Source organism: Equus caballus, chromosome 15 (assembly GCF_041296265.1).
Source record: "Equus caballus isolate H_3958 breed thoroughbred chromosome 15, TB-T2T, whole genome shotgun sequence".
NCBI lineage: Eukaryota > Metazoa > Chordata > Mammalia > Perissodactyla > Equidae > Equus > Equus caballus.
Window position 1 is genome coordinate 19,002,689 of NC_091698.1, and position 17,674 is coordinate 19,020,362.

The 17,674-nt window shown below is 54.1% G+C and overlaps 1 protein-coding gene across 3 annotated transcripts; it reads left to right on the forward strand.

Moving 5' to 3' along the window:
• Positions 1-941: 941 nt before the first annotated feature.
• LOC100054137 (ral guanine nucleotide dissociation stimulator) lies at positions 942-11,114 on the forward strand. Of its 3 annotated transcripts, none has more exons than XM_070235982.1 (14): positions 942-1,215; positions 1,694-1,804; positions 2,510-2,668; positions 3,699-3,880; positions 5,235-5,428; positions 5,571-5,938; positions 6,698-6,913; positions 7,267-7,370; positions 7,873-7,942; positions 9,002-9,070; positions 9,504-9,578; positions 10,130-10,162; positions 10,531-10,652; positions 10,825-11,114. In XM_070235982.1, the coding sequence occupies exons 1-14, from the start codon at positions 1,078-1,080 to the stop codon at positions 10,859-10,861; spliced, it is 1,878 nt and encodes a 625-aa protein (XP_070092083.1). In that variant the 5' UTR covers positions 942-1,077; the 3' UTR covers positions 10,862-11,114. The 3 variants fall into 3 exon arrangements, with proteins under 3 accessions (XP_070092083.1, XP_070092084.1, XP_070092085.1); XM_070235983.1 differs by having other exon boundaries at positions 2,513-2,668; XM_070235984.1 differs by having other exon boundaries at positions 2,558-2,668.
• Positions 11,115-17,674: the final 6,560 nt, after the last annotated feature.

The following is a 17,674-nucleotide window of genomic DNA, read 5'->3' on the forward strand; positions in this document are numbered from 1 at the left end:
TCAGGGTACAGTTTGGACTCAGAGGATGCGTTGCTTTCTGTCTGTTGGCCTGGGTGCTGCCTCGGTTCCCTCCCACGTGGGCCTCTGTATATGGCAGCTCAAAACATCTCTGCTTGATTCCCCAGCTCAGGGATAGGGCAGAGAGAGAGAGAAGGGAAAGAGAGAGAAAAGAGAGAGGTGGAACTTAAGAGAGGAAATAAGAAGGAAGTGAGAGACTTTTTGTGTTTAAAATTTAGGCATGACATCCGTCCAGACCGGCTGTGTTCTATTGGTGACAGCCAGTCACTAAGCACTCAGTGGTCACACAGGAATCTGTGAGGGATGTGTGTACCACGGGTGGGGATCTCTGGGAGCCATTGTGAAGGCTGCCCACCTCATAGTTCAACATGAGGCACTTGGGTCTCTTTCTAAATAGAAGAGGAAACAATGGAGAGGTTTGAATCCAGAGGATGACAGTGTCTGGATTTCATTCATCAACCCTCTCCTTGTGCTGACATTGAAATGAGGCCAAGAGAGGAGTTGCCTGTTGCAATATCGCATTGCTGAACCCAGGCCTGTTTTGAGTGGTGTTCATGCTACATCCCTTCTCGTAATTCTTCCATCTCTTTGTTTGTGCATTACTTGCACTTGACACGACCTCACAGGTGGTATGGATATTATCTCATATACACCTGATGATGTCCCTGGCAAGTATATTCTAGGCGGATTCCCCTTGTGCAGGTTTGGAGACTGGGGAGGCCCTGAGAGGCACCATGAGGTTTCCAGGACAGAGAACTGGTAAGATAAAGGAGGTCTGAATTCTGCTCTGCCTCCTCAAAGCTGGGACCCTCATGACATTGCCAGGGAGCTGTGGCTGGGGCTGTGGAAGCTCCTCATGTATAGTTAAGAAGATGACATGAGGGTGGTTTGGGTAGGTCTGATTACAGGAAGCAGCCCAGGTAATGGAATCTTGAAAACGTGACCTCACTTCCTTGGCGATAGACCCCAACAGACTTAGACCTCTGGTAACCAGGCAGTTACATTCTAGACACAGGCCCCTAGCCAGCTCATTTGACTGGACACACTTCAGACAACACGATGTTTGCTTGTTGTGGCCCAGTTTTCAGAGGCTCTAGGCTCAGGAAAGCCCAGAGTGTGAGACTGTTGTGTTGTTGTAGGAGTTGGCTTAACCCTCATCCTCGGAGCCACAGGCCATTTGGCAGGAGGTACCCAAAGGTAATGTGGGGCAGCCCAGAGCAGCCCAATGTAGGGCAGGACGCAACTCTGATCCCACCTGAGCAGCCCCATAGCCCTTGCCCCCTGTGTGAGTGTTTGTGTGTGAGTGTCAGTGTATGTGTGTGTGTGTGTGTGCGCGCATGGGCACTGTCAGGGAAGGCAGCAGGTGAGGAGTGGGTCCCTCCTGGGCAGGAGGAGAGTGTTATGTGCTGTCAGTCTGGTAAGTCTGTGATATTCATACCCCAGGGCCTGGCTGGCAGCCTGAGCAGGTGGGTGCTGGGGATCAAGCTCCTCTGCCCTTGCGTTAATCCCGAGCCTTAGAAGTTTCATCTAGTTCCCTCCCTGGTCAGATGTCTGTGCAGATGTCCCTGTGTGCCTGAACTAGGGAATAGAATTTATCGTGGGGGTGTCCCCCTATTGCGATGTCCAGCAGGCTCCTGAAGCCTCCTGGCCCGCCTGCCGGGCACTGTCTTTCCAGAACTCGACGCAGGAGATCTTTGAAGAGTTATGTGAAGGGTTCGACTTCTCTCCCTCTCTAGTCAAGGGGCAGGAGCAGCAGGCCACCAGCAGCATCCTGTGCCAGTCTGAGGTGAGAGCAGGAGCAGAAGGTCTTTACCCCCACCCCCCCAAGATGTTCAGGGTGGGCCTGAAACACTGGCACAAATCTGAGCACACCCCTGGGGCCCTCACAGGGCTTTCCCAACGGAGTGTCCTACGGCCTTGCTCCTGAAGGAGTCTGGGCCTCCTCTCCTCCCCAGCCAGCTGTGGGGTAAGGTGGAAAGACACTCTTCACATGTTTCTTGGAATCATAGAGGAAATGTTTAACGTTGTTATCACTTTTCACGAGGCCATGAGGACCTTAGCATTTTGCTCCCGTTCGGATTGATGTAGCTGCCCGGCTGGGAAGCTGTGTAGCACTCAGGCCACTGTCCTTGCAGACATTCTCCAAGCCTCACAAATCATCACACTTGCTAGGCTGATTACACACAAAGAGCATGGGCGTGGATTACAGGATTCTATACATTCCTCTGCACCTTGTCATCTCACAAAACACTTCAAATCACAGCAGTTTGTTATGTGCTGTAAAACTGGTGAGTCTATGATATTCATACCCCAGGCTGGCAGCCTGAGCAGGTGGGTGCTGGGGATCAAGCTCCTCTGCCCTTGTGTTAATCCCCAACCTTAGAAGTTTCATCTAGTTCCCTCCCTGGTCAGATGTCTGTGCAGATGTCCCTGTGTGCCTGAACTAGGGAACAGAAATTCTCATGGGGTGTCCCCCTATTGCGATGTCCAGCAGGCTCCTGAAGACTCCTGGCCTGCCTGCCGGGCACTGTCTTTCCAGAACTCCACACAGGAGATCTTTGAAGAGTTATGTGAAGGGTTCGACTTCTCTCCCTCCCTAGTCAAGGGGCAGGAGCAGCAGGCCACCAGCAGCATCCTGTGCCGGTCTGAGGTGAGAGCAGGAGCAGAGGGTCTTTACCCCCACCCCCCAAGATGTTCAGGGTGGGCCTGGAACCCTGGTACAAATCTGAGCACACCCCTGGGGCCCTCACAGGGCTTTCCCAACGGAGTGTCCTACGGCCTTGCTCCTGAAGGAGTCTGGGCCTCCTCTCCTCCCCAGCCAGCTGTGGGGTAAGGTGGAAAGACACTCTTCACATGTTTCTTGGAATCATAGAGGAAATGTTTAACGTTGTTATCACTTTTCACGAGGCCATGAGGACCTTAGCATTTTGCTCCCGTTTGGATTGATGTAGCTGCCCGGCTGGGAAGCTGTGTAGCACTCAGGCCACTGTCCTTGCAGACATTCTCCAAGCCTCACAAATCATCACACGTGCTAGGCTGATTACACACAAAGAGGATGGGGGTGGATTACAGGATCCTATACATTCCTCTGCAACTTCGCATCTCACGAAACACATCAACTCATCATAGGCCACTCAGGTCAGGAGCTGAGGCCTTTTTGACTTCATCATAATTCCACATAGGAGGACATTTTCCTCAGTGACTCAGTCTTTCAATGCTGTTGGACCTGGACATGACCCAATTCTGTTGCCATTTGAGCAACACGCTGCAGGGCACATCTTAAATGTGTCCCAATAGACTCAGAGTTTTCTAGGTCTGCCATGACATAGAACCGCAGATTGGCGGAAGGTCCCTAATCGTCTCTTTGCTCATGTCTGTGGTGGGGATGTTTGCTGATGACTCCCTGGGATAATGCTCTTAAAACAGGCTCTTAATGCACAGAGGTGCGATTGTTCCTCAGGTCACAGAATGCCTTGAAGGTACTGAGTGTTTGTCATTCCCCTAAAAATCAAATTGTAGTTGGAAGTCCAAAACCATTTCCCAGGTGGGCTCTCGTCCCTCTTATACAACTTCCTGAGGTGCTGGGAGGTTCTGGTCTGAGCTCCAGACCCTGATGCTCCTGGTGGTTCATGGTGATGCCACTAACACTGTGTCCCACTTTGTCCACGTGGTATGCCAAGGAACCCACCCTGTCCGTGGCTGAGGCCCGCACGATGCTGACCCTCAAGGCAGGTGCAGTGCAGAAGGTGGTAGGCTCCCTGCAACCATCCTTCCACGGAAGATCCATCTCTGTCACCACCTTCCCGTGTGTGTACCAGGCCTTCTACTCCACCCCACAGGTCCTGGACCAGCTGCTCCAGAGGTGAGTGCCCACCCCTCCACAGCACAGCAGGCAGTCTCCCACCTAATAGACTTGTGCTTTGGGAATGTCCCCACACCTCTCTGAGCATCACCTTGCTCATCTGAATAGTGGGGTGGTAAAAGAATGAACCTCACAGGGTCACTGAAGGAAATCACGGGCGAAACCATGGCAGGCACTTGCCTGGTGCCGGACTCCACAGAAGGGGCTGCTGCTCATGCTGCGCATCCTCAGGCTTGTTGCTTCCGTCCCCAGTGAGGAGACTCTGCCTCTCCCCTCGCTGGCCTGTGGCCTTCCCGAGTGTGGAAAAGCCCATGGAAAGCAAACTGTTTTCCTATTGGCAAGACAATTTAGCGATTCCATCTAGCTGATCCTGGTCCTTGTCTTTGGTGCGGCCAGCGTAGTGCTCTCTGGGGGCAGCAGAGGAGACGCAGGCCCACTCAGAATTCTGGGAAGGCTCTGGATGGGGTTCATTCATTGAATACTATATGTTAAGCTCCTAGTACATTCATACCCTTTCCTACACACTAAGGATGTCCAAGGAAGGAAGCAGACACTATCCCGGGGGCTCAATTCTAGCCTGAGAGCTAGATGCTCACTTCTGGGCGTCATGAGTATTCATGCCCACAGGACGTTAGATGTCACACCCTCATGGCCTCCTCTAGATATGGACGCATCCTCTCATAGTCAGACCACGATGACAGACTTCAAGGACCAACTAAGACCATGAGTGGTGTTGGGTCCAGAGGGAGGGCCTCCTGTGTCCACAGAAGGGGCTAGGAGACCATGGGGACTGTGGCTATGGATGGACTGGCAGACCCTGGATCTCACACCTCTTGGGGTTTCTGTGGGAGGCCTGAGGTCTGCGGTCTTCCCTACAGGCGGAAATGAATCAAAGAGACCTGTTGATGGGGTGCCGGTCCCGCCATGGGAAGCAGAGGAGAGGCTGGGCTGAGTCGGCCACTGACAGACCCATCGCTTCCACAGTTCCCTCTCCCTCTCCCTGCCCTCTGCACATGCACCTCTCCCAACCACCACCACTGGGGCCCAGAACAGTAGGTGGTGAGCAGCCTGGTCACAAATCTGCCTCAAACCTCAGTCCTGATGCTCGAGTGTGGAGGATGGGGTAGGCTGTGTCCAGGCCCTTTGGGAAAAGAGTGTCAGATGGAAGGCCAGACTCACACAGGCTCTCTGTTAGATTGGCTGATGACCAGGCCTTCCAGTGCAAGGACAGCCACCCAGGGATTGGAGTGCCTGGTCCATCCTCTGGGGCTCAGGCACAGAGAAGGTGCTGTGGGAACACAGCGTGGAACAGCAGGCCAGGCCTGTGACTCTCTTCACACATGGCTCTCCCCAGTGCTCTCTCTCCTACCTGGGGCCCCTGGCATCAGGAGAACTCCCAGGATATGTGGCAGATGCTGCACCACTCCGGGATCAAGCTGACGTTGGCGTATGTACAGGACCTCTTGCCTGGCTCAGTCCTGAAGCACCAGGCCACCCCTTTTCTCATCCAGGTGGATCTTTTCCAGGCCACTGAGTTGGAGACAGAGGGTAAGGGAGACCGTAGGCTTGGAAGACTACCCCAGTGGGTGGGTCATGACTGGGGATTCATTTAAAGACAGTGGGATCTTTCCTGTTTGGGGAAAGGCACATGGAAAGCAACTTATGTAGCTGACCATTTGTCTTTCTCCAGCTCCTGCCCCAGCTCCATCGCTTCTGCCAGCGGCAGAGGCAGAAAAGGGGCCACCTCTGGAGCTGGACGTAAGTCCAGTTCTATTTCTGCCATCACTCCTAGCGCTGGAGCCATCAGCTGCTCCAGACCTGGAGCGAGTGCCATCAGCAGCCCCAGCCCAAGTGGCAGGTCCTGAACTGGACTCAACGGGACCTAGGGGTATGCTGGGATTTCCACCTCAGACTCCAGTAACAGAAGCAGAATCAGCTCCAGTTCCAGAGGCTTCCCACCCCTGGCGAGTGACCAGGAAGGAGCAGCCCGATGGGAAGCCTAGCCTCATGGCCTTCTCCCCGAGGGAGGTGGCGGAACAGCTGACGGTCATTGACGCGGTGAGCACCTGGGCTCTCAGGTCGGGGTGGGGCAGGCCATCCCTCTGCCATCAGCTGCCCCAGACTTGCTTTTGCCTTTGGGGACTCCTATGACCTGGGTCCAAATCCCAGCTCCACCACTTCCCAACCTTGGGATCTGGGCAACTCCCCAGCCTTCATGTTCCACCCTCAGGCTGTAGAGATGGGGACCAAGAGGACCCGCTGCACAGAGTGGCTGAGCACATTGAGTGAAGTAGAACACAGAGCAAGCCCGGTGGGGCCTGGCCTGAGAGGTGGGGGAGGAGAACGCACTGTGTGCAGCCAGGAACTCGGGCGGCCCAGCCATCTGCCCCGGAGGCTCAGCAGCCTCAGCACTTGTGATGCACCTGACGTGTACTTAACTAAAAGGGAGACAACCTGACAAAGCCGGTGGGTGTAGCTGGCACAGGGGAATGTGCAGCGGAATGGGGACTGGGACCAGCGGATGCTCAGGATGCAGGAAGATGCCCCCTTGGGAGGTGCCAAGTGGAGCAGCCCTCTGGAGCTTGCAGTTCGTGGGGCTGGGCTGGGTGCAAATGCTCCTGCCTTTTCCCCAACAGTCTCGAGTCCCTGGTCCTCCTGTGCTGGGTGCTCTCAGTGGAAGAACAATGAAAGCCAGGGGCTCCCACCAGGCTGAGAACACATGCTCAGCCTCCTGAGCCCCAGCTTAGACCAGTGACTCCTGCCTGGACACTGAGCTGGGCTGTGACAGGGCTGAGTGACTCTCCCCCTCTTCACCAGGCATTGTTCAAGAACGTCGTGCCCTCTGAGTATCTGAGCTCCACCTGGGGCAAAAGAACCCAGCCTGGACATGAGAACGTGGCACCCACCGTCCGGGCCACAGTGGTGCAGTTCAACAGAGTAGCAAATTGTGTCATGACGTCCTGCCTTGGGGACCCAAACATGACGGCCCAGGGCAGGGCCAAGGTCCTGGAGCGGTGGATCGAGGTGGCCAGGGTATGCAGGGGGAGACCCTCTCCAGAGCCATGGAACTGCCCCTTCTCCTTGATCAGCTCTCAGGACTGAAGGCTGCACTCTAAGCCCCGGCACAGTCCCTAGGTCCTTCCTGCCAAGGGCCCGCTGACCTTGACTGGCATGTCCCAGTGGTGGGATGGTCACTTCCTCTCTGGCTCCTTCCTGTTTGGAGCAAAATTCCTCCTCCTGGAAGTGTTACTCTTTGGTCCACCTGTACCCTCCCTGGCACCCTGGGCATCTGTCCCACTCAGGAGGGGTGAGTGGAAGGGAGGAGGACTGAAGCCAGAGCAGACAGGGCTCCTGCTCCCCTCCCAGCTCCTCCTCTCTCTCCTCAGGAGTGCCAAGCCTTGAGGAACTTTTCCTCCTTGTACGCCATCGTCTCGGCTCTGCAGAGCATGCCCATATACCGACTGAACAAGACCTGGGGGAAAGTGTCCAGGTGGGGAGGCCTCTCCACAGGAGGACCAGGGGGAGGAGGGAGCTCCCACGTGTCTGCCATTGCCCTCTCGTCGGCTGGGGCTTCCTGGGTGGCAGTAAGCCCTGGGCACAGGGCCTGGGTGGGTGTGCAGTGTCCCTGATCCTCACTGGCAACTTAGGCCACCAGTTCTGCTTCAGGACTCAAGTTGCTTAGATGTCACATAGTGGGTTGAACCAAAGTGGAGATTTTCAAGTGTTTGCCATATAGCCACAGAACTCTGTGCCCAGTGGAAACGCAAACTGGTCAAAATACAGCTGCTCCATAGAAAAGGGAGTGGCGGCCCCAGGTGACCAGCATGAGAGCCCCCTCTGCAGTCCCATGGTGACCTCAGTGCTCAGAGGACCCCCGCAAAAATCCTCATTCAGGCAGTTTGGATTTTCTAGATTCGCATGGAAAAGGTACTTGCTCTTATGCCCCCTGCCCCATTGTTCCTGAGCTCCTCCTTCCTCCTTTCCCCTCTCAGGAAGAGCTGCCGAAAATTTAAAAAGCTCTGTGATGAGGACAACTCCCTGAGCTGGGAGCTGCTCATCAAGGTAGAGTGGAGGCTGGAGTGTGGAGGGAGAGGCGGGGGGTGGGGGGGGAAAGGGGGACGTGCAGGATGTGGACGGTAATTTCTCCGTTGAAGTTTCTGTGGACAATTCCAGTCTTCCCTGGATGAACAGGAAGATGGGGTCTGTTTGGTCCATGGGCAGGTGGGGGAGGTGTCTGTGGGCTGGGAAGCCCTGGTCATGGCAGGAAGTGGGGGTCTCTGGGCTGATCCAAGTGGGGATGCTGAGCTGGCTGGTTGAGCAGAGGCTGGCTTCCATTTTGGTCCACGCTCTCAGCACTTAGATTCTTCCAGGCTGTTGCGTGGATGGGGTGGGTGGGGGTATGTTTCTTCCCTGAACCAGCTCACTGTGTCTTTAGGAAGCCAGGCCCCCACTGCTCCTTCTGTCTTCACCATTTCTCCATGAGGAGGGCACCCTGCCTGCCCTCGGGATGGGCACTGCCAGGCATTCCCCCAGGTGGTCAAATGGGCTGCCCAGCCTTGAGTCTGAATGACTGGAGCATGACAGATGTGTGTGCATGCTTGACTCCCCACTGGCCCTACCACAGTCGCTGCTAGTCTGTCCCTGTCAGGAACCTCACCTGAGTCCTAGTCAGCAGTAACTGGTGCCCAGGTGGCTTTTGAGAAGTGTCCAGGAAACTGGTGGTGCTCAGTGGATCTTTCCTGAGTGGACCTCGTAGTGTTCCCATGAAAGAAAAACCAAAGTGTCCTGTCAGCCTCACCCCACCCTTTCACTGCGGGTGGGGTGAGAGCCAGAACCATGCAGACCGTCACTGACGCTGAGTCCTCAGGAGACCCTGCGATGTAGGTGGAGTTGTCACACATTCCAGATGAGGAGGCTGACTCAAGGACAGGCCTTAGGTCCAAGGTCATACAGCAAGAGTGTTGGAGCTGGGATTGTTCTAGAATCAGAGCATGCTGGAGGATGGAGTAGCATTGGTACCAGCTGACTTGATTCAGACGTCCAGGGCTGAGATCAGAGGGGCTGAAGAGAAGTGGGGTGAGGGGAGGATGGCCTCCTTGACCCTGTCCCTGATCCTGGCAGAAGCAGCCGTCCAAGTTTACCACCCTGCTGAGGACCCTGCAGAGAGGCCAGAAGAGGCAGCAGCAGAAGGTGAGTGCGCCTGTAGGGGAGGGGCTCCAAGGTCAGAGGAGGGGTCTCTGCCCTCCCAGCTGGGGGCTCCAATTCAGAGAGGGGTCGTTCCTCCTGCAGCCCTCCTCCTGTTGCCACAGAGCCTGACACCCGCCCTTAGAAGTGACCAGGAGGAGGGCCTGGGGAGCTGCAGCAGGATGGGTCGGGAGAGTGGAGGGGCCCAGGATCAAAGGCCCTGTGACCAGCCAAAAGCAGGCCCTGGGAGGTGACCAGGAGGAGTCTGGTGTTCTTGGAGGGTGAGGGGTGGGGATTGAGGGCCGGCTATGAAGGGTTTGAGGCTACTCCATGTGGGGACCCTGGGCTGGGCCAGGAGGCCGAGGAGGAGGAGTTTTCAGGGGAGGGTCCTGGGGACACCTGAGACCAGGGCTCATGCCATCTAATCCCAATGGCACAGGGCATCGTCCCCTTCCTGGGCAGCATGCTAACTGACCTGATCATGCTGGACACTGCCATGGAGGATTACGGAAATGTGAGTGAGGCCGGGGGCCGGAAGGGGGTGACCAGGTTGGGACTTGGGAAGACACCGTCCCAGTACCAAGACCTGAGTGGTCAGAATGTGGTAACTTCCTGTCATGACAGCCTCCCTGGCTTCCCTGTGTTCTGAGATAGTGTGCCGCTCTTAGCAATGAGGGAACGAAGGCTCCACGTGGAGCCTGTCACGGGTCCCCAGGCTGGCGAAGCAGCAGAGCTGCCTGCCTGCAGAGCTGCAGGGGTTTTGTTGGAAGCGAGAGAGAACTCGGCCTCCAAGTCAGGCAGCACACTGAGGGAGCTGTCCCTTCCTGCCTGAGGACTCAGCCTCCCTGTCCGTCATCAGAGGGTTGGGCTACAAGGTCCCTGAGTGTCGGCCCCCATGTCCTCCCTTCACTGGAGCCCAGAGCCTGGCCTGGGTCCAAGTCCTGTTTTGTGTCATGCCCAGCCCCCTCCTGGACCTGGAGCAGAGCACCATGAGAAGAGGTGCACACAGGGGCTGGTCATAGGTAGGGGGCTCGTTCTGATGGACTTTTGCTGTCTACCTTCCAGGGCAATGAGATCAACCACGAGAAAAAGAAAAAGGTGAGCAGCTGTGGCCTTCCATGTCAGGGAGGAGAGGGGAGTGGAAACCAGAGACACCCCTAGGCAGAACTCTCCTGGGCTCCACCCCCTGCATCGTACATTTATGGAGAGAGTTGGATGACAGAGAATTAGGAGACTCATCCAGTGGGGGCGGGGTGGGGGCAGTGGTGGGCATCAAGCGAAACTTCCTGCAGGAGGGGCTTATACCCATCTCTGAGTACAGGTAGGACCTGCATGGAATTGGAGGGAAGGAGGGTCGCATGTGAGCAAGGACCCAGGACCAGCCCCTGCCTCACTCCTCACCCCCTGAATACCCTGCAGCGTCCCCAGCAGGCTCTGTCTGCATCCTCTCCTCCCTCTGGTTCCAGGAGCACAAAGTGATGATGGAGATCGTGCAGCTCCAGGAGGCTGCAGAGAATTACAACCTAGAGCCCCAGGAGCGATTCAGGGCCTGGTTCTGGGACATGGAGCAGCTCAGTGTGGAAGAGAGGTGAGGCCGGCCAGGAGATGGGGAGAGCCAGGTGGACTCTCCCTGCTGGCCAGTCCGGAGAGCCTGCGTCCATGGCTCCCTTGTCGGCCCTGTTGGGGTGCTGGGCAGATGCCGGGAGGGACACCTGAGCTGTGGAGTATGGGAGGCTCACAGGTGCCACTCTGTCCTGTAGCTTCAGCCTGTCCTGCCAGCTGGAGCCCCGATCCTAGTTGGCCAGCAAATCTCTCCAGGCCCAGAGAGCACGGCCATCATGAAGCTGAGGAGGGAGTGAGTGTCCCATGGCCGTATGACCTCTTCCTTGGCAGCGGGGACCCAGCTGCGGCACTCGGGGTGCACGGGCCCCACCGCCTGCCACCCCTTCCCCGAGGCCAATTTCCATCTCTGTAGGGGTGAGAATCACTGCTTGTAAATAGTTCATGCCAGATTTGCGCACTGTTGTATTAAAGTCCTGTTTCTCTTACAGCCTGGGAGTGGTGGTTCTTTCACATTCTGTTCTAATTTAAACGCTGTCCAGACTCTCAGATTCCTCACTGGATTAAGACCTATTGCAGTCAACCGATTATTGTGTGTGGGAGAGGGGGGAAGGTGCAGCCCCTCCCTGGCTGCTGAAGGAGACCCCAAGGGCCCCTCCTCAGAGGACAGGTCTATGTCAGCATCGTGAAGCTGGGCCAGGAGCAAAGACAGCCCCTCAGACCCCTGAGATGGGAGGTCGAGGTGTTTTCTCAGGCCGAGCATCCACCATGGAAATGAGGGGGTCCCTAGAGCCACCACTTGCCAGGCCCACTCTGTGCCCCAGGAGTGGGGTTGCCCGTCCACACTCTGGAGGGAGAGGAAACATTTCCTGCGTCTCTTGTGGAGGTCTCTCTGGACCCCATGTTGGGAACTTGTAGTTTCCTAGTTCAGCCTCTGGAAAGGCATCAGCTCTAAGTGGGGAAAACACATAGAGATCAAACTGTGCATGTGGACAGGACAAGGCCAGGGGAAGGTCATTTGTGCAGGGACTTCGGGCAGGCAGGACTTCCCCTCCTCAGTGTCCTCCTGGGGCCCATGCTCACCCTTTCCCTGGACGGGACTCCTGCTGGGACCATGTCCCTGGCTCCGAAGTCCTCTCCCTGCTTGCCTCCTCTCCAGGGGACGATTTGTGGTGCAGCCCGCCAGGTTCCAGCTGGGCCCCGTTCCCGACACTCTGCTGCTCCCTGTGACACAGGACTCCCAGCCCCTGCGATTCCTTCTTCACTCTTGTCAAGTCAGAAGTCCCCTCAAGGCCCCACCATCCCTCAGGTGCCTCAAGGCCACTCCTCCCTGGCTGGGCCTGATGGATCCTGGTGAGCTGTCATTTGCAGGCTAACAGGCCATAATCCTGGCTAGTGAGTGCACTTACACTCTCCCTTGCTGTCCAGAGTGACTTCTGGGCCACATGGTTCTGAGGTCCATGGTCTCAGACAAGCGCCCGTTTACAGACTCAGCTGTGTTGTTTCCAGCTCATCCTAAGGGGCAGCTGGCCCCGCCCCTACGGCGTGCAGCACCTGGACGGCTGTTTTCCACAGTTGAGCTGTGACTGTGTCCTGGAGGTGTGAGCCTTTCCTGTTGGGAGCATTGAAAGCTGAGACATGAGAGGAGCGTGGGTGGGGGTGCAGCGGGGATGCCCCCAAAATGATGACCTCTGGACATGCGTGGACACATGAAGATGCCTTACCAGTTAAAATACTGAAACGCTTCCCATCTGGGCGTAAACAGACAGCGCCCTGAGTTTAGCCCAAGAACCCACGTGCTGACCAGGAGCTAAAGGGTTAACCACAAGCTAAAATTGGAAAGCCCAGGGCAGCTGTTGCTGTCTGATGTTTGTATCCTCTCAGAGCTCATATGAGAGGGAAATGGCCAAAGACTCTGATTTAAACCTAAGAGCTGAAATTGAGCTAAATGCATCTAATAGAGGGTGCCTCCTGGGGGCCTCCAGGGCCTCTGCTCTTACACAGCTTTTTTGATGGAAATAACTTCCATGGGAGAGAAGCCTGAAGAAATATTGAAATTCACAGTCCACTCTGTTACACAGCCCTTTGCTCTCCATCCACGTGACTTCATCCCTATCCAAGCTGCTCCTCAGCCTCCCCCCTTCCTTTGCTACACATGCGTAGGGCAAAACTCAAGGACCTCAAAGGGGGAGGGGAAGCTGTGACTCCCTCATCCCACATGAAGGAACTTTATACTGTGATGGAAAGTGAAAGGAGAAATTACTGAAGTGACATCAGTAGCTATCAATAATCAAACTAGGAGAGAGTGTTCTGAGGGATTAAGAGGTGACAGCTGCCTCCCAACCACCCAACTTCAAGTACTGGTTCTGTCACTTACTTGAGTCTGAACTTGGGCAGAGCCTTCTCTAAGCCTCAGCTTCTTCCCGTAAAATGGAGATAATAAAAATAGCCACCTCATGCATTATCAGAAAGGATTAAACTGAATAATCTAGGGAAAATGCTGGTCTATACTAAGTATTCAATAAGCAGTTGTTGGTATTCTGGAAAGAAGACAAATGTCCCAGTCTTTGTCAACACACTCAGGAAACCCTGTCCAGGATCTGGGAAAGAAGAATGGCTGCACTGACCCCATGTTTACCAGAAAAGCATATTAGAGGTCACCATGCTCTCAAGCCATTTCCTAGACTGAATTAGAGCCAATGTCTTAGGAGAGAAGGCAATAGAAATAACCCAAGAGCAAATATACAGACGGTGGCTTAGAACACACTGAGTGTTGTCACACATATTCTTGTATCTAATCTTTAAACTCCTGGAAGATAGATAAGACAGATGCTTTATTTCCACCATCTAAATGGAGAATTGAAGTTTGGGGAGGGGACACGATTTGCTGAAATTCGCACAGCCCGCCAGCCATTTTAAACCCAGGCCTCACTAGTCCAGGACTGGATCCATCCCCTGCACGTGGGGGGCGGACACCGACAGACTGTGGACCCTCGTTAAGCAGAAAGGATTTTAAATGAGGGTGTAAATGAAAATCCTAGAAGAACGGGGTTTTAAGTGAAGCAAGGAGGAAGCAGCATGTCAAGACCGCTCTCTGAGGTTTGGGAGCTTCCCAGGCTCGGGAGCTCGTGGAGGGAACCCAGCAAAAGGAGAGTGTGGAGGCCAAACACGGAGGAAGGCTGCCAGCTCTCCAAAGGGGAGGGTAATGGCGGCATTTGCCGAAGGGCCCTGTCTGTGCCTTCGCCACTGTGCTAAAACTTCTAGATACGACCTCGTTTAATCCTCCCGACCCTGTGAAAGTGCAATGCTGTTATTCCCCTTTTCCAGGTGAGGAGCCTCAGGTCAAGGTCACAGATAGTGTTTGGTGGGATCAGGATGCACACCTAGGTTGGCCTGACATCAGAGCTCCTGTGAGTCCCACTCAGGTTTACGTAGTCCCTGAGGCTTACAGAGAAGGCAAGATGAACCCCGTCTCTCACTGACTAATACCAGAAGCACACAATAAGCCACAGGGCAATATAAAAAATTAATAAACTAAGCTGTATAAAATACTATTAATCCACATAAAATGAAACTAAGCTGCATAACTATGGCTAAATTTTAAAATCACAGCATGATGTTACCCCACCAAAGGAGAAGCAGAATATCCAGTACGCAGAGATGGAACAGAAAGGCTGAACTTGGACAGGGAGTAAAACAGCAATGGCTCAAACAGGTCAGCTGGAATATACTTGAGTGTATTCGGCAGAGAGGCAGCCCAGGGAGTGTTTTATCCTCTTAATGGGAAAAGGAGAAAGAAATAGTCAACAATAGACAGGAAGTGAATAAGCAGACAGTGGGACATGGGGAGGACTTTGATCAAATGGGCCTTGCCGGGTTCCTCCCTGTCTACCACACCTAGTTCATATTACACTCTAGTTATCTATGGCGAGAGCTCCTTCCTGGAACAGGCTTTCTATCTTAAATTCCTTTAGGCAGTTAGGGGGAAGGTCAAAGCTTCTTCCTGAGTCTTTCATTCTTAAAAATAATCAAGGCAAAGGGATACACTTTGGGGTGGCCAATTCTGATCCCCCACATACAGATTAAAAACTACTTTTAAAAAACAAACAAAACATTTAAAACCTCTGGAATTGTCTTAAGGGCATATAGCTGCGGGGGACTTATTTATGCAAGAAAAATCTAAAACTTGGATAATATAGTGAGTCTGTGAGTCTCCTCTCAAGTGACAGCACTTGAACCACAAACTGCCATCTCTCTCCTGCTGCACAGCTTGGCAGGTGCTCCATCTCACAAGTCTGGCAAAGGAGACGGGGAGCCTTGTTTCCTCAGCTCCCAGGCAAGAGCTGCAGCATCTCCCCAGGAGGGGCAGGCTGCCAATGTTTCTCATCCCCACCAACTCAAGTTGCAGAACGTAAATTCCTAGTGAGTGTGACCAAGAAGTTAAAATTTGTACTCTAAAATCTATAAAACGTTGTGGAAAGAAATTATTTATAGATCTAAATAAATGAAAAATCATCCCATGTTCATGGATCAGAAGACTTAACATTGTTAAGATGACATTTACTCTCCAAATTGAGCTATAGATTCAATGCAATCTCTACCAAAATGAGAGGTGAATTTTTCTTTTTATAAATTAACAAGTTGATATTAAAATTCATGTGGAACTTCAAGGGACCCAGAATATTGAAAACAATCTTGAAAAACAAAAACAAAACAAGGGACTCACACTTCACAATTTCAGAACTTACAACAAAACAACAGTAATCAAGTATATAAATTTATATATGCATATTTCACATGGCATCATGCATATCAGTCGAGGAAAAATCTTGCTATTTTCATGGAAAATTGGAGATGATATACAAGAGAGAAACAGGAGTGGAGTTTTGTGCAGTTCTGGCTTAATGGACACATAGAACAATGGAACAGAATTAAGAGTATAGAAACAAATTCATACATCTATAGTCAACTAATTTTTGACAAGGGTGCCGAGACCAATCAATGGGAAAGAATAGTTTTTTCAAAAAATGTTTCTGAGTCGGGGGCGGGACCAAGATGGCGGAGTGAGTGGTCTTCTTTGTCTCTCCCCTGTCGAATCTACAACTAATTGGACATTCACCAATTAACAAAGGATATCCAGATAGCATCTCAAGACGCCTAAGAGACTCGTGCTGCTATACATCGGAAGGCAGATGGACTTCCCCCCGGGAGGAGGTGGAAATAGGTGAAAACTCTCCAACCCCCGACCCCTGATGCCCAGACAGCCTAGTTCCTGCAAGAGGCTCTCTTCCAGCGGACTCCCCCATAGCATCGCCACACACCAAGGGCAGGAGTGTGCACTCACCAGCAGAGCGACAGTGGAAACAGGTGACAACAGCCCTACCCAAGCCCCCCGCGATTACACCTAAGCCCAGGGGGAATCCCCAGGGTCCTACACCCACCAGCAGGGAAGGCTTTCACTCGCCATTAGCAGGGAGGCCCCACCCAGAAACCATAACAAAAGAAAGCTCCCAGCGAGTGGATTCCCCGGCATGGCACCAGACCACCAGCAGCTGCTGGGTCCACAGTCTCCGGCACACGGGTCAGTGCAGGGGGCGCCTGGACCTCCCGTGGACTTGCTTGGGGACATGGTTGGAGCTCCAGCACCCAGCTCTGTGGCCCGGGGGGAGGCTCTGGGGTCCTGCACCTCCTGGGCAGGGAAAGCCTCTGCACGCCATTAGCAGGGAGGCTTCGCCCAGAATCCAGAACAAAGGGAAGCTCCCAGCGGGCGGATTCCCCAGCATGGCACCAGACCGCAAGCTGCTGCTGGGCACACGGTCTCCAACCCTGCACAGGTTGGTGCACAGGGTGCTCAGACTTCCCGTGGACATGCCTGGGGACTGGGTAGAGCACCAATGCCCAGTTCTGCGGCCCAGGAGGAAGCTCCAGGGTCCCGCACCCCCCGACATAGGGAAAGCCTCTGCTCGCCATTAGCAGGGAGGCCCCACCCAGAAACCAGTACAAAGAGAAGCTCCTGGTGGGCAGATTCCCTGGCACTGCACCACCCACCAGCTGCTGCTGGGCCCATGGTCTCCAGCACACGGCTGGGTGCAGGGGGTGCCCAGACTTCCCGTAGACATGCTTGGGGACTGGGTGGAGCTCCAACACCCAGCTCTGTGGCCTGGGGGGATGCTCCAGGGCCCTGCACACCCCCAGCAGGGAGGGTCTCTGCTCACCATTGGCAAGGAGGCCCCGCCCAGCATTCAGAACACCAGGAAGCTCCCTAGAGCAGAATTCCCCACAAGGCAGCAGCTTACCAGCCACCACCAGGCCCACGGACTCTGGTCGTGTCCCAGACGAGGCAAGGGGCTCCCAGAGATCCCATGAGAGTGGAGTGGGGCAGAGTGGAGCTCCGGTGAAACGGCTACGTAGCCCAGGGGGGAGCTTTAGGTTCCTACAGCAGCCTCAGCGAAAGCCTCTGCACAGCACTAGTGGAGAGGTCCCGTCTGGCAATCGCAAGGTGGGAAGGCCCTGGGGCAAAAGTAGCACAGTTAGGTGAGCTAACGACAGACTGCAGAAGATACCCATAGCTCTGCTGGGACCTATAGTGGACAAGTGTGATCTTGTGGGCTCTGTCAGGGACAAAGCTGTGATTATAGGTGATCCTGCTCCCAGCTGCTGGGAAAGCCCACAACACCACTGCAGACCACAAGGAGGGAGTGCGTCTAAGTGGGCTGCAACAGTAGGCACCAGCAACCTGAGGCCCCCTTGCGATTGCCCCCACAACTGATGAGGGACCACACAGGACCACTGTGACTACGAGGAGGGGTCCAGGTCCAGTCAGTAACAGCTGACAGGGTTCCTGGTTGGTGCAGTCTAAACAGCTGCCCCTCCTCACACCAGTTGCAACAAGTGGAAGCAGCAACTAAACTCTATCTCTATGCAGAGGCACAAATCCACGCCATCAAGCAGTATGAAAAAATATATTAAATCTCCAGAACAGAAGGAAAATGATAAGCACCCAGAAAACAATCCCAAAGACAATGAAATCTATAACCTAAATGATGATGA

Bases quoted from the DNA above. Each gene is read 5' to 3' on its own strand.
- LOC100054137 (XM_070235982.1), top strand. From the start codon at position 1,078: ATGTTTGCTTGTTGTGGCCCAGTTTTCAGAGGCTCTAGGCTCAGGAAA. The intron at 1,805-2,509 runs GTGAGAGCAGGA...TGCGATGTCCAG, and splicing joins GCATCCTGTGCCAGTCTGAG to CAGGCTCCTGAAGACTCCTG. The intron at 9,579-10,129 runs GTGAGTGAGGCC...TCTACCTTCCAG, and splicing joins CCATGGAGGATTACGGAAAT to GGCAATGAGATCAACCACGA.